We start from the raw sequence: 14,716 nt of genomic DNA, 5'->3' as shown, positions 1-14,716 counted from the left end.
AAATTGTCGCGCTTGGATCAATCATAATTAAATAATACAATTTAAACAATCACAAATACTCCAGGCATAATGGTTGGAACATCAACACTAAGTACCTGAAAAAATTTCCATTAACACAAAAAACCAACGATGTCCTGAACCCACAATGTCAATACAGACTCGTTCTTTAGAGTCACATATTATATTAAACCAAGTTTATAAAATAAACAGAAACATCCGCCACTGGGGTTATCAATAGAATAATTGGTCGATAATGTATGGTGTAAATTACTCTTATCTATACTAATGAAGCAATGATTGATGCATTCATGTAAAATTTAGAGACCGCAAAAGTATGGATTACTATCCAAGCACACCAGCACCGAACCATACGCCATGGCAGTGAAATACAACAAAGATTAATCCAAAGCACCAATGTACAACTATATTGTCTGCTTTAAACAACCATGGTTCCAGCCTGGAGCTTCAAAGTTCAAATGCTGCTCTTATGTTACTTCATCTTTAGATAATTAAAAAAGGGTTTTGTTGAAAGTTACTGAGGAAGTTGTCTATACAAATGATGGTCTTTTGGGCAATGATAGAGGGCCTCAATGGTCTTTTGGGTTTGTTGAAAATGGGACAGAAGCTGCCACAAGCAACTGTTGTTGCCATTGACTCTTTTGAAACAAAGTTACTGAGGAGCTGAAGAAAAGACTCCAGAAGTTGTTCCTTGTTGGGCCACTACGTCTTGTCCGGCCGGTACCTTCAACACAATTAGTTATATCAGATTATGAGGAGGACGAGAAGGATGTATGCTTTCAGTGGCTGGACAACCACCAACCTGCATCGGTAACATACATCAGCTTTGGAAGTCTGGTGGCACTGCCCAACGTGGAGGTGGGAGCATTAGCTGAGGCGTTAGAGGAAGGTGGATCATTTAGGGGAAATCAAGAGGACATTCCACAAGGATTTATTGAAAGAAGAATCAGGTTATCCATAGGAAAAGTAGTTCCATGGTTGAACCAAGATCAAATCCTCGGTCATACCTCAGTTGGAGTGCATGTAATACATTGTGGTTGGAACTCAATTTTGGAGAATGTAACTTCTGGTGTTCCTATGATTGGGAGGCCTATATTTGCTGATCAACACATAAATATGCGGAACGTAGAAGTTGATCGGTGTGAGGATTGAGGGAGGTGTTTTCACTAAAACTGGAGCAGTCAAGGCATTGGAACAAGTTTTATGGCTTGAAGAAGGAAAAGAAATGAGACAAAGAATTGGAGTCCTTAAACAGCTTGCTCAAGAGGCTGTAGAACCCAATGGGAGTTCAGCTCAAGGCTTGAAAGCTGATGCGGGAAGCGTGAACACGATAGCAAGAGGCTCCGTCAAGCGTCGAAAGCCATATGAGATGAGCTAGAATCCACTAGCAATTACGGGCACAGCCGTAAGAAACATAGAGAAACTTCATTCTCTAATATTTGGTTTTTTATTGATAACTTGAATGAAAATTACAATCTAAGAGGTGCCTTATATAGGGCACATAGCATAAACCTAATACAACTAGAAAACATAAAGAACAATTTATTGTAGACTAAAACTAGGAAACCTAATTAAACCTGATTAAATAAAAATCAGAAATAAAATCCTAGATACTAAAGAATATTATGCTTGGAATCCCAATCAAGATTTTGCTCGAGAATCCCGATATATCCAAAAGAGTAATTTATGATTAATTCCATCATTAAGAAGCCTATTTGAATACCAATTTCCAATATTCAAATTATTCTTCTTAATGTGAAGACGCTTCTTTCTTTTTGAGATTTTTGGTTGAAATTGGCTAAAATCTCGTCCTACATTAGTCTCCTCCACTTGAAAAGAACTCGACCTCGAGTTCCTCTTGTATGCAGCTCGATCATTAGTAGGAATAAAACATGATAAGCCCATCAACTTCAATATTCTCGAAATTAAAAGGTATCACCATGAATCCAATACCGTAGACAAGTTTAGAATAAGCATCTTGAAACTTGAACTCCTCCACTTGAAAAGGAATGGGCATTGACTTCTCCTTGGGTTGGTCTTGAACACAATTAGGCATGCATGACAAGGGTATCGATGTGATGAATGAATCAGCTTCCTTGTCTTTAATGAGTTTCTCTTCAATCTTCAAAGTAACTTCTTCATGTTCCTTTTCACACACCTCAGGATGGTCATTCTTGATGTTCTTCCTTCTAGGCTTTATTTTAATTTTGTGCGACTCCCACCTAAATAAATATGTGTTGTCTTTGCAATAACCACCTTTAACACTTTCATGCCATGGTCTTCCAAAAAGCACATCAGTGTCGTCCATGTCAATCACATGACAAGTAATCTCTTCTTTATAAAATTTTCCCATAGAGACAGGAACTTTACAAACCTCTGTTACTTGTGCATATTCATCCTCCCCAAATGGAATCCAGTATGGATCACTCAGCTTCACTGTCGGTAATTGAAAATAATCCACAACTTTGTTTGCTACAAAGTTCTCTCGTAGACCACTGTCAATTATTACAGAGCATACATTGTCTTTGGTGATACATATAGTTCGGAAGTCATCGTAATCCGGCGTTGTGAATATCCAACGTTCCATGTTTCTTTTTTTTTTTTTTTTTTTTTGGATTGATGAGGTTGTCCTAGGGCGAATCCCTTAGCATGTTCCTGTTCAACGAAACTTTCTTTGATAGATACTCTACGACCAGCGTCGTTGAGGTTGGCGGTAGTGAACTTCTACCTTGGACCATCGTCTGCTAAGGAGCGGGCGATACCCGCTCTGATACCAAATGATGCGGGAAGCGTGAACACGATAGTAAGAGGCTCCGTCAAGCGTTGAAAGCCATATGAGATGAGCTAGAATCCACTAGCAATTACGGGCATAGCCGTAAGAAACATAGAGAAACCTCTCTAATATTTGGTTTTTTATTGATAACTTGAATGAAAATTACAATCTAAGAGGTGCCTTATAGAGGGCACATAGCATAAACCTAATACAACTAGAAAACATAAAGAACAATTTATTGTAGACTAAAACTAGGAAACCTAATTAAACCTGATTAAATAAAAATTAGAAATAAAATCCTAGATACTAAAGAATATTATGCTTGGAATCCCAATCAAGATTTTGCTCGAGAATCCCGATATATCCAAAAGAGTAATTTATAATTAATTCCATCATTAAGAAGCCTATTTGAATACTAATTTCCAATATTCAAATTATTCTTCTTAATGTGAAGACGCTTCTTTCTTTTCGAGAGTTTTGGTTGAAATTGGCTAAAATCTCGTCCTACATCAAAAGCTTCGGTAGAGATCATCAAATCCTGATGACCAAGTAAACTAAGTTTAATTATCGTTGGTCATCAGCTCAGGTGGATGAAAGAATAAAAAGAATGTCATGACATAGCTGGTTCATGCCCTGAAATAATAAGAACAGTAAATTGGTACGGTGTTCCTAATTTTTTTTTTTGGATGATTTCATTTGTCTCGGCATTGAGAGTCATGCTTGTCGTTGGTGTTTTATTTGATTTGCGGGATCTTGTTTATCCGCCCTTCTCCAATATTGGTCCTTTGTTTTTGAAGGTTTAAGGGTATGTTTTCTTCCCTTATGCTTGTATCTTTTTTTTATTTTAATAAAATTAATTTTACCTCTCGCTTTGTTTAGGTTTGACTTGGAGAAAAAAAGCAACTGCTAGTAAACCTTCAATTGAATACTCAATAGCATAATGTAACCGTTTGGCATATACTACTACTCTGGTCTCTGAGCATCCCAAACAAGTGAAGAAGGGAAACAGAGAAGAGGAAAAGATGGAAAGCATTCAGCTTGGACAGAAGTCCCATATTTTCAAGAAGTTGGGAGAGGATGAAGTGGTGAGCATCAGCTCTCAAAACTAGCAATTCATGGTGATGCCCACCAACTGTTTGATGAAATGTCTCCAAACATATGCAAGAAAGAACCCACAGAAGGGTTTTCAAGTTATGGCAATTAGCAGGCCTCAGAGTTTTGCATATAAAAAGTTCCAGCGAAGGAGGAAGTGGATATAGAACACTATTTTTCTAAGACAAGATGATTCTCAATAGGTCTTATAAATCCATGTCACCCAGGACTGAACATGGTCAGCGGCAACAATGTTTAAGCTCAATACCCCCAGGGCACCGCATGTGACATACTCCAGGCTGGTCAGGAAATACTTGGTGCAGGAGCGATTTCGAACTCACCTAAAGAGACATGGAGAAGGTTGACAAAATCTGTGTAATGGCAATGTCCTCTTCATTTGACAAGCTGAGGGAAGATGCTTCAACCGGAGGGTCATCTACGTAGTGGAAATGACCTGCCTGCATTGGAACATGGTGAGGTACTTGAAGGATGACACACTTTGATTTAGGCTCATGTTTTATCAGGGAAATTTGTAACACAGTGCACCAGATAAAATACGATATTCTGCTAACATATTAGTCAGAAAGATGGAGAAGGTTGGGAATTTTCTGATATATTTCTTCTCCAAGAATGGAGTATATATATACATAAGATACATAAAGTCCTATTATAAAAAATATTCCTAATAGTGGATTAGCCCCTAACTTGCTCGGCCAGCCACCAACTTGTCCGCCACCATTGTCGGCCATCATCGTTGGCCTCCAGCACTACTCACGTCAACACTCCCCCTCAAGTTGGTGCATACAGATCACGGATGCCCAACTTGTCAAGTGAGTCATAAAAAGCTTTAGTCGAGAGAGCCTTTGTAAGAATATCTGCCAACTGTTCTTCAGTAGGAACGAAGGGAAACAAAATGATCTGTCCATCCAGCTTCTCTTTAATGAAGTCTCGATCTACCTCCACATGTTTCGTGCGATCGTGTTGAACAGGATTGTGAGCAATTTCAATTGCAGCTTTGTTATCACAATAAAGCGGCATAGCCTTTTTCTGTCTGAACCCCAAATCATTCAATAAATTTCTCAACCACAACATCTCACAAAGTCCTCGGGTCGTTCCTCTATACTCTGCTTCAGCACTAGAGCGAGCCACCACCTTTTGTTTCTTGCTCTTCCAAGTAACCAAGTTACCACCCACAAATGTGAAGTAGCCCGAAGTAGACCTGCGATCTGTAATACTACCTGCCCAGTCTGCATCTGTGTATCCGGAAACATCCAAGTGACTGTATTTTGAAAAGATTAATCCCTTCCCTGGAGCAGACTTTAAATACTGCAAGATACGAAATACAGCATCCATATGGGTTTCACTGGGATTATGCATAAACTGACTCACCACACTAACTGGATAAGCTAAATCTGGTCTCGTGTGGGATAAATAAATCAACCGTCCAACTAACCTCTGGTATCTCCCTTTATTTGTGGGTACTTGATCTAAATACTCTGCTAACCGATGGTTCTGCTCGATAGGAGTAGCAGCCGGTTTACAATCAAGCATACCTGTTTCTGCCAGCAAGTCTAGGACATACTTTCTCTGACTCAACACAATACAATCCTTGCCACGAGCAACTTCAATTCCCAAGAAATATTTCAAATTACCCAAATCTTTCATCTCAAATTCAGAGGACAACTGACCTTGTAACCTTTGAATTTCCTCAATGTCATCACCTGTCACAACCATGTCATCAACATAAATAATCAAGGCAGTCACTTTAGCACACCGATGTTTAAGAAACAAGGTATGATCTGAATTGCTCTGTCGGTACCCAATTTTCTTCATGAACTTGGTGAACCGGCCAAACCAAGCTCTGGGAGATTGCTTCAAGCCATAAAGCGACTTCTTCAATTTGCACACCACCTGCTCTCCAGTGGAAGTACCATATCCAGGAGGCAAATCCATATAAACCTCTTCATGCAGATCACCATGCAAGAATGCATTCTTAACATCAAACTGTTGCAAAGGCCAATCAAGATTAGCAGCTAACGAGAGAAGTACCCGAATTGTGTTAATTTTGGCCACTGGTGCAAATGTCTCATCATAATCCACTCCATACTTCTGAGTATAACCTTTAGCCACTAATCTTGCCTTGTACCGATCCACTGAACCATCCGAATTATGTTTCACTATATACACCCACCGACAACCAACTGTCTTCTTCCCTGGTGGTAATGACACCAACTCCCACGTACAATTTTTCTCAAGAGCATCCATCTCGACTGTCATTGCTTTCATCCACTTCTCATCCTTCATGGCATCCTGCACTTTACTAGGAAGAGACACAGAAGATAATTGATTCACAAATGCTGCATACGGTTTAGATAACCTATGGGTCGACACATATTTAGCAACAAGGTATTTAGCCTTAGCACTTAGAGTAGGTTCATAGTGTTTCGGAGGCTGACCACGGGTTGAACGACTGGGCAAGATTTTGGTAGGAACACTACCTGACACAGAAGAACTATTAGACAAGGAAAGATTAGGACATACCTCGGGTGATGATTGAGCAGGTGAGACCGCTGAAGGAGAGGGAGAGACGGAAGAATTGTTTAAAACACCATCAGAAGACTGCAGAACTTTATCGAAAACAGGGTCTGAAACGATCTCTCCGGCCGACTGGTCAGACTGATCCGGTTGACCAGTCGGTAACACATTGCCCAAAGCTTCTTCTCCAACCAGATCCATATTTTCCCTATTTTCCGTTTCTAACTCGGATGATGGGTCGGTAGAGCTTCTACCCTCCTTTTCCAGCTCCGTTCCTAAACACTCTAACCTTGAGAACTCAGATTCCAGACTCTCATCTTGCCCATTGAACAAATCTTCATAATAATAAGACCTCTCCCCCTGACGAGGAGTCACAGGAGGCAAGAAATAACAGGCATCTTCACTGAAAGAAACATCCATGGTGACATAAAACTTTTGGGATTGTAGATGATAACATTTGTAACCTTTCTGATGAGAGCCATACCCAACAAACACACACTTAAGGGCTCTAGCATCTAATTTTGACCTTTGATTCTTATACAGGTGAACATAGGCAACACAACCAAAGACACGAGCAAGAAGGGTATTAGATGATGGGATAGAAACGTAGTTAGACAAGACCTCAAGTGGGACACGACCTTGAAGAGGGGCAGAGGGAAGGCGATTGATAAGATGAGAAGCACACAAAACGGCCTCTCCCCAAAGGTATTTAGGCATGTTAGCACTAAGTAAAAGAGACCGAGCCATATCCAGAAGGTGACGATTTTTCCGTTCAGACACCCCATTTTGCTCAGGTGTCTGTGGACAGGAAGTTTGATGGATTATGCCGTGGTGTTGGAAATATTCATGAAAAGAATGATTAACAAACTCACCCCCATTATCGGAACGAAAAACCTTAACATGAGCATCATATTGAGTACGAACAAGACTATGAAATGCTCTAAAGGCAGAGAAAACAGAATCTTTGGATTTAAGTAAAACAACCCAGGATAATCGGGTAAAGTCATCGATGAATAACACAAAATATCGCATTCCAGAAAGGGTAGAATGTTTAGAAGGACCCCACACGTCTGAATGAATTAACTCAAAAGGCATAGTACTAGAATGAAAGCTCGAAGGATAGCTAGATCTATGACTTTTAGCCAAAGCACAAGTTTCACAATGCAAACTAGAATCACTTATTCCCAAAAATAACGAAGGCATGGACTTCTTCATAACTCTAAAAGATGAATGACCCAAACGTCTGTGCCACAACCATACCTCACTCAGCCGACCAGAACTCAATGTCAATGCCAAAGGCTGTTCCGGTGCTTGTGTTTGTCCTGCGTACATGCAATCCAAGTGAAACAGTCTCCCTCTCAGGTCTCCCTTGCCAATGATCACCCGATTGCACAGATTTTGAAAAACAACATACATTGGATAAAAAGTTACTGAGCACTTATTCTGCGAGTTTAGTTGAGATACAGATAAAAGATGATGAGACAACGAGGGCACATAAAAGACATCATGTAAAACAATGGATGGTGTAACCTGAATAGACCCAATACCTAAGACCGGAAAAGACGCACCATTTGCATTAGAGACATGAGATATAGAAGGAGATGACATAGACACAAAGAAAGATTTGTCGTAGGTCATATGATCAGACGCACCAGAATCAATTATCCATGTATCACTACCAGTAAAGTCAGAAACATGTAAAGCAAAACCAATTTTACCTCGAGTTTCCTTAGTCAAGGAAACATTACCCTCAGAGAGATCTTGTCCTCCAACACAGTAGAAAGCAGGTTCTGTCATCTGGTGGACTGCTGTTTGGCCTTTCTGACTTCTACTCCCTCCAGTATTGTTCCCTCCTCTCCAACCGGAATTACTGAAATTAAATCTTTGCAGCTTAGGATTTTTTTTTTTTTTTTTTTTTTTTTGAAGCTTTTAGAAAAAAGTGAGGATGAAGGGTGAGCTTTTGTTTAATCGGTGGGTGTTGGAAAGTTTAATAGAATAAAAAAGTGGGTGGAAAGTGAGGAATGAGTTGGTGGTGTACGGGTAAGTGAGTGGTGTTGGAAATCTTAATAAAAGAAAGGGAAAAAATCAGGAATGGTCACTGAGTTATGACATATTCGACACTTAACTCACTGTATTTTCAACAATATCACTTAACTCACTCAATTTTGAAACCGTCTATCACATAACTCACTACCGTCTACTTAGTCATTAAATAATTGATCACGTGCAATATATTGAGGGATAATTTCGTCCAATCAAGCTATTCCCGCCATTTTGCTGAATCCCTCCAAATTTCATGTAAAATGAATAATCTTCCCTCCAAATTTTTTTCCTCCTTCCCTCCAATCTTTCTTTCTTTTCCCCTCAAACTATAGCTTCTCACATGTTTCTCCTAAAATCATAAAAATCAAAACAATCTCAATCTATAGGCCCTGACCTGTTTATCCTTGAATCATAAAAGTAAAAACAAAATCAAATTGCAGCTGCACTATTAAAACGAACATGCATTGAACTTGGAAATTTCAGTCTAATTTTTGAAGCTGTATCAAAATGACATTCAGTACATGCTAACAGTCTGGGTTACAAAATCATAATTCTAGCTGCATTGTTGGTAAGACCAGCTTCAACTGACAAAAAAACTACAAGACAAGTCCAAAATAGAAGTTAAGTTCACGGCTTCCAAATTTTCTTGTTGGAACCCTCCTTTGGTCCTTGTTGGGCTCTTGCTTTAGTGCTTGTTCCTGTCATAGGTTTAGGCTTAGGCTTATGTGCTATTGACTTGGTCTTGAATGACATCCCTGTCTTAGGACATACAAATGTATTGGATGTATGAGATGATCCGATAACAGTGGGCTGCGAAGAAGACTGAGGTAGAGGTGGTGATGAGATCATCGGTTGAGATGAAGCACTTGCAACAATTGAGGGTGTTGGTACCTGCACATACCATACCACCATTATTAAGTAGAAATTAGCAACATTAATTATTTGAGATAAAACTTTGGATATTGAACATCATACATAAGTTGATTGATTTACTAACATTTGCAGTTTGCTGCACTGATCCAGAATGCATATCACTTTCAACTTGCACATCACTTTGAACATTTTCAGCTTGCTCCACATGGACACTCTGATCATCAGTTTCTGATGGTTGAACCTAAATTTTTTTGATGCCCCAATTGACATTAATAAGATGTCTTATTACAAATAAAATATAAATTGCAGCCTCTACCATCAACGTTAACATAAAAGTCTTACCCCAGCTTGGGAATCATTGCCTTGTTGCTGTCCCCTTGAACAAGTCCTCTTATTATGGCCATCTTTTTTACAAACTGAACAAGTAATGGACTGATGGTAACTTCTTGACAACTTTGTTGTTCCAGGAGGTGGTGGTAGCTCACCTAATTATATGTGTACAAATAAAAACAGAATTTAATTAAAATAAATGCCTAAAATTAAATATAAACTGACTAAAACACTTGGAAAATAAAGCACTAGAATTAGATGCATTACCTGGTTCCTTGTTTCTTGATAGCTTAGGCCTTCCAGGTCCTCTAGTGTACCTTGGAGGTAAAATGGGCCTCTCAACAACCTCCCATTCATCAACACCAGGGATTGGGTTTATTGCAGGTTCATATGCAAGCATGTAGTTCTTTAGTGAAAGAGACTCATCCACAAAGTCATCTGGCCTGTAACCCTTGGAGAATATTGCAGCGATTGCATGTGGACATGGAAGTCCACTGAGTTCCCACCTCTTGCAGGTACATGACCTTGCTTGGAGATCAACATCATGCAAACTAATAACTCCTGATTGGCAAGCCACACCTTTTCCTTGAACTTGAAACCTCAAATGCGAAGACTCTAGTGGGGTGTACTCATGGCTTCTATCTGCATTTTTTTTCAGATTTTTTTCAATTCTAGGTCCAACTTTACTCTTCCATCTAGGACCTGCACACCTCCGATTTGCATGTCTTATCATTGAGTTTATTCTCATATCCTCCAACAATCCCAAAATTGGCATCTTCCTAGCTGGGAGAATCTTAGAGTTATAGCTCTCACAATGGTTGTTAAGTAGAATATCGCACTTGGGCTCAACCTTGAAGTGTGATCTGCTCCAATGCTCAGCGGGCTTGTCTTTCAAGAAATTCCAGGCTTTTGTGCTCTTAGAATGAATGGAATCAAGATTCTTAATCCAATGGTTCTTTGTGGTTGATCTTGCAGCTGCCCAAAACAAGTCCTTAAGCTCCTGACCAACATTTCCATCTCCTTTAAAGTTATTATATAAATGCCTCGCACAATGTCTATGACTAGCATTAGGGAACAACTCCTTCACAGCCTCCAATATCCCTTTTTGCTTGTCACTCATGAACACATAGGAGTAGTCATTTACGAGGCACAAATCATCTTTGAGAAACTTGAAGAACCATGTCCATGCTTCCCTTGTTTCTTTCTCAACGACAGCCCATGCTATAGGGTACATGCCATTGTTCCCGTCTATGCCAACAGCTGTCAGTAATTGCCCTTTGTGCACGGTCTTCAAATGGCATCCATCAACACCAATTATTGGTCTGCAGCCTTCTGTCCATCCCTTCTTCATAGCACCAAAGCATATGTATATTCTTTTGAACCTTCTAACATTTTCACCCTCTAGATCTCCTTCAATCCACACTGAAGTGTTAGGGTTTGTCTTCTTTAGAACTGCCGCATAGGACTCTAATAGATTGTATTGATCCTCAACTGTACCTTCTGCAATCCTTGCTGCCCTTTTTTTCGCCCTGTAACACATCTGGTAACCGGGTGTCATACCATAATCTCTTTGCACAGCAGCTTGTATGCCCTCCCTTGACCAATTCTTATCAACCATGAAAGAATCGATGTAACCTTTAGCAATAAATGGAGCATTGCAATGATAGTTCTTTCCGGTCAACTCACTGCATTTTTGTCTTCACTGAGAACACCCTAACAGCATCCTTGAACACATCTGAATTTGGAAATGACATGCCAAGCTCAAATTGAGGATTCTTCATGTCTTCTTTTTGGAACTCTCTCCATTTAGACCACCTTTTCTTCTTTTTCCTTTGGCCACTTTGAATTCTTTCTTCTTCATCCTCAGTTGCTGTTGAATCAGTTCCACTATCAAACTTCTCAGAATCTTCACCTTCTCCATCCGAAATGTCACCTGCAAATCCCATTTCATTGAACTCGTGACTAGCATCAAGGTCACCATCGACATTGGCCTTAAACAGAAACTCATCATCATTATCATCAAGGTCGTAGTCACTATCTACTATATCTTCAAAATTAGGATCATCACTATCAGATGTTTCAGGTTCTTCTTGAATGCCTTCTGCTTCAGCAAAACTTTTTTCCCCCATAAATCTGGTTTCATATGGTCTGGATTTCTTCTTCATCTTGCATGCTTTTTGCTTCATTCTAGGTCTCTTTCTATTTTCACCCACTAGATTATCACCTGCAATTGTCTCACTAGCCTTGACATTTATAAACTGGTTTGTCAAGTGAGTAACCACATCCTTCTTATTCTTTGGCCTACCTCCCTTGTTTCTCTTTCCACTTGCCTTACTTGAAACCTTTGCCCCATGTAAAGTTGTCACAGCAAGATCACCATCAATCACTTCTTCCAGGTCTTCTACCACATTGCCAATATACTTTCGGTGATCAACTTCTTTAGGAGAACCCCCACCCTTATCCTCTAACTCAGCTTCCTTTTTTTTTCTTACACCTCCCCCAACAATGTAAATCTGCAATATCCGATTACTTGACATAAACTTCAACATATCTAACACATCTTTGTCTTCACATATTGGTAACCAACCTTCTCCTTGAATACTTCCAGGTAACAGAAACCAATACATAATTGGGGGTTCTCTATAACCCAAGTCTTCAGCATAGATATTCAAATCTGGCCAAGAAATCTTATCAGGATCTAATCTATCAACATACACTACCTCACCTCCCTTGTACTGCCTACTACCACTACCCAACCTATAGAACCTGCCTCCATGATGAATCTCCATTGAGAACCAATCCGGATCTGCAAAGAAGTAACAAAACTTTTGTTAAGATACACAGTCTCAAAGAAATAGAGACTAACCAGATTAATCTTTTTTTTTTTTGGCCAAAAACAAGAAGATATATTAATTAAAACAAGCTATTACAGAGAGTCCCAAAACCTCCCAAGAAAACCAACAAGAAGGACCGAAAAGCACCAAACAAGCAACAAAGCAAAACAACACCAGAACAGTACGATCTGCCAGAAACGGAGACGAGCTCCGAGCAAAACTACCCAAGACGGTAGACGGAAAGAAAACGAAAAAAAAAACAAACCAAAAGAGAGATACAAAAAGCCTCTAGAAGAGGGAAAATTGAAGATTAGTCGCTCCCCCAACTCTCAAACCAGAGATCCAGATCGGAAAACGATCTAGATCTGGCAAGAGAGGGGGGAGGAGAAGGAAAACTTGTCGGTTGGGTTTTGTAGAGAGAAGGCAGAGTGTCTCACACTAGATATGTTTTTATGTTCATCAACTGTTGGATTAAGGGACAAAAACAAAACTACAAAACTCAATCTTAAAGAAATCAATAAAGAATTCATAAGAAGACGAAATCTTCTCCTTCCTTCCCTTTTTCTTTCTTCCACCGACTCCTTTCTCACCCTTTGTCATCTTGTTTCTTTGACTCTTAAGCCATAAAGCAATCAGATAAGTCTGCTTTTCCAACAAAGATAGAGACAGAGAAAAGAACAAAGTAAAAACAATCGATTCTCTGTTTTTACTGGTGCAGCAGCAGTAATCACAAAAGAACCTCACAGAGGTGTTGACGACCTCGCCTAGAGAGGAACCCCTAACCCCAATCCCAAATTCCATCCTCTTAAACTACTAACCCCGATCCTAATTTCAATAAAATACTATTTAAAACCCTAACTCCGGATGATTCACTTACCATGCCTTGTTGGTGGCTCCCCATCCAGTCTGAAATATCTCCACATTTTTGGCACATCTGACATCGCTGCTCGATCAAAGTTTTCAGATTGTCTTCTCTTCCTCTCACTCCGACTCTCGTCTCTCTCTAGTTCTTCCCCTTTTGTTTGTGATTTCAATCACAGAAAGTCGGGGTTTAACTCTAACTCAACTAAATGATATTTGCACCTTCAATTGGACGAAAATGACCCTTCCGGTTCAAATATTTAACGGCATAATAAACGTCGTTAGAGGGTAGTGAGTTATGTGATAGACGGTTTCAAAATTGAGTGAGTTAAGTGATATTGTTGAAAATACAGTGAGTTAAGTGTCGAATATGTCATAACTCAGTGACCATTCCTGATTTTTTCCCTAAAAGAAATTGGGAAGTGTGGAGAGGAAATGTGGAAGGATTAATGAAATGTGGGAAAGCAAATGTGGGATAGGCGTGCGGCTTGGGAAGGCTTTGATCAAATGGGTCAAAGAATAAAAACAAAATGCGGTTGGTGGGGGAATCAAATAGTATGATTAATAGATATCGTTGGCAGCTCCTCAAACAAAAAGGTTGCCAGCAAGGTGGTGGCTGGATTGACCTTAATTAAATGGAATGGAGCAAAGGAACGGAGAAAAGGTGTTGATTAATCAAAATTGGGTGGGTGACAGGTTGGAGCTGCTGCTGCTGGATGTCGGATCGTGAGGTTGCTGCTGCTGTAGGTTTTGCACGGAGTAGCCGCTGTTGGAACGGCGCGGAGCTGTTGCGGGAAAGATGCGGAGCTGCTGCTGCGGGTTTTGATCAGAGATGAACTGTCTCCAGAATTTTCCAGGGTCCTCTGTTTTGCCGCTGCGGGGTTTGGACTGGGCTGAACTGCTGCAGATTTTGGACGAAGCGGATGCTTGAGTGAAGGTAACCAAAGTTATGAGCGCGGTGATGGTTTGTACTGGGCTGAACTGCTGCAGATTTTGGACGAAGGTAGTGTGCTTGAGTGAAGGTAACCAAAGGAACCCAAAGAACCGGAAAACAAAGAACCCGAAAAAAAACAGTGACTGCATTAACGAAAAGAACCCGAAAGACAAAAAACACGGCGGAACAGACAGAGTCCAAATTGGATCTCTGCTCTGATACCAAGTCAGAAAGAAGGAGAAGGTTGGGAATTTTCTGATATATTTCTTCTCCAAGAATGGAGTATATATATACATAAGATACATAAAGTCCTATTACAAAAAATATTCCTAATAGTGGATTAGCCCCTAACTTGCTCGGCCAGCCACCAACTTGTCCGCCACCATTGTCGGCCATCATCGTTGGCCTCCAGCACTACTCACG

At 40.0% G+C, this 14,716-nt stretch overlaps 2 protein-coding genes and 1 pseudogene across 5 annotated transcripts; 1 reads left to right on the top strand and 2 right to left on the bottom strand.

Annotated features, from left to right (window-relative positions):
- Positions 1–559: 559 nt before the first annotated feature.
- Positions 560–3,900, top strand: LOC133711903 (anthocyanidin 3-O-galactosyltransferase 3GT1-like; annotated as a pseudogene).
- Positions 3,901–8,902: 5,002 nt separating this feature from the next.
- Positions 8,903–11,282, bottom strand: LOC133709026 (uncharacterized). The gene is made up of 4 exons (XM_062134623.1): positions 9,932–11,282; positions 9,677–9,819; positions 9,459–9,575; positions 8,903–9,352 (listed from the first exon to the last, which is right to left on the bottom strand). The coding sequence occupies exons 1-4, from the start codon at positions 11,280–11,282 to the stop codon at positions 9,089–9,091; spliced, it is 1,875 nt and encodes a 624-aa protein (XP_061990607.1). The 3' UTR covers positions 8,903–9,088.
- Positions 11,283–11,346: 64 nt separating this feature from the next.
- On the bottom strand, positions 11,347–13,495 carry LOC133709027 (uncharacterized). 4 transcript variants are annotated; one of them, XM_062134624.1, is made up of 2 exons: positions 13,376–13,495; positions 11,347–12,470 (listed from the first exon to the last, which is right to left on the bottom strand). In XM_062134624.1, the coding sequence occupies exons 1-2, from the start codon at positions 13,437–13,439 to the stop codon at positions 11,347–11,349; spliced, it is 1,188 nt and encodes a 395-aa protein (XP_061990608.1). In that variant the 5' UTR covers positions 13,440–13,495. The 4 variants fall into 4 exon arrangements, with proteins under 4 accessions (XP_061990608.1, XP_061990611.1, XP_061990609.1 ...); XM_062134627.1 differs by lacking the exon at positions 13,376–13,495 and adding an exon at positions 12,595–13,072; XM_062134625.1 differs by lacking the exon at positions 13,376–13,495 and adding an exon at positions 12,610–13,071.
- Between the last annotated feature and the right edge of the window lie 1,221 nt (positions 13,496–14,716).

The sequence above is a fragment of the Rosa rugosa genome, chromosome 5 (assembly GCF_958449725.1).
Source record: "Rosa rugosa chromosome 5, drRosRugo1.1, whole genome shotgun sequence".
NCBI classification, from domain to species: Eukaryota; Viridiplantae; Streptophyta; class Magnoliopsida; order Rosales; family Rosaceae; genus Rosa; species Rosa rugosa.
The sequence above is the reverse complement of the archived record's forward strand: the minus strand, read 5'-3'. Positions and strand labels throughout refer to the sequence as shown.

Bases quoted from the DNA above. Each gene is read 5' to 3' on its own strand.
- LOC133709027 (XM_062134624.1), bottom strand. From the start codon at position 13,439: ATGTCAGATGTGCCAAAAATGTGGAGATATTTCAGACTGGATGGGGAG. The intron at 12,471-13,375 runs GTAAGTGAATCA...ACTTCTTTGCAG, and splicing joins GGAGCCACCAACAAGGCATG to ATCCGGATTGGTTCTCAATG.
- LOC133709026 (XM_062134623.1), bottom strand. From the start codon at position 11,282: ATGGTTGATAAGAATTGGTCAAGGGAGGGCATACAAGCTGCTGTGCAA. The intron at 9,576-9,676 runs GTAAGACTTTTA...AAAAAAATTTAG, and splicing joins GCAATGATTCCCAAGCTGGG to GTTCAACCATCAGAAACTGA. The intron at 9,353-9,458 runs GTTAGTAAATCA...TGGTATGTGCAG, and splicing joins CAGTGCAGCAAACTGCAAAT to GTACCAACACCCTCAATTGT.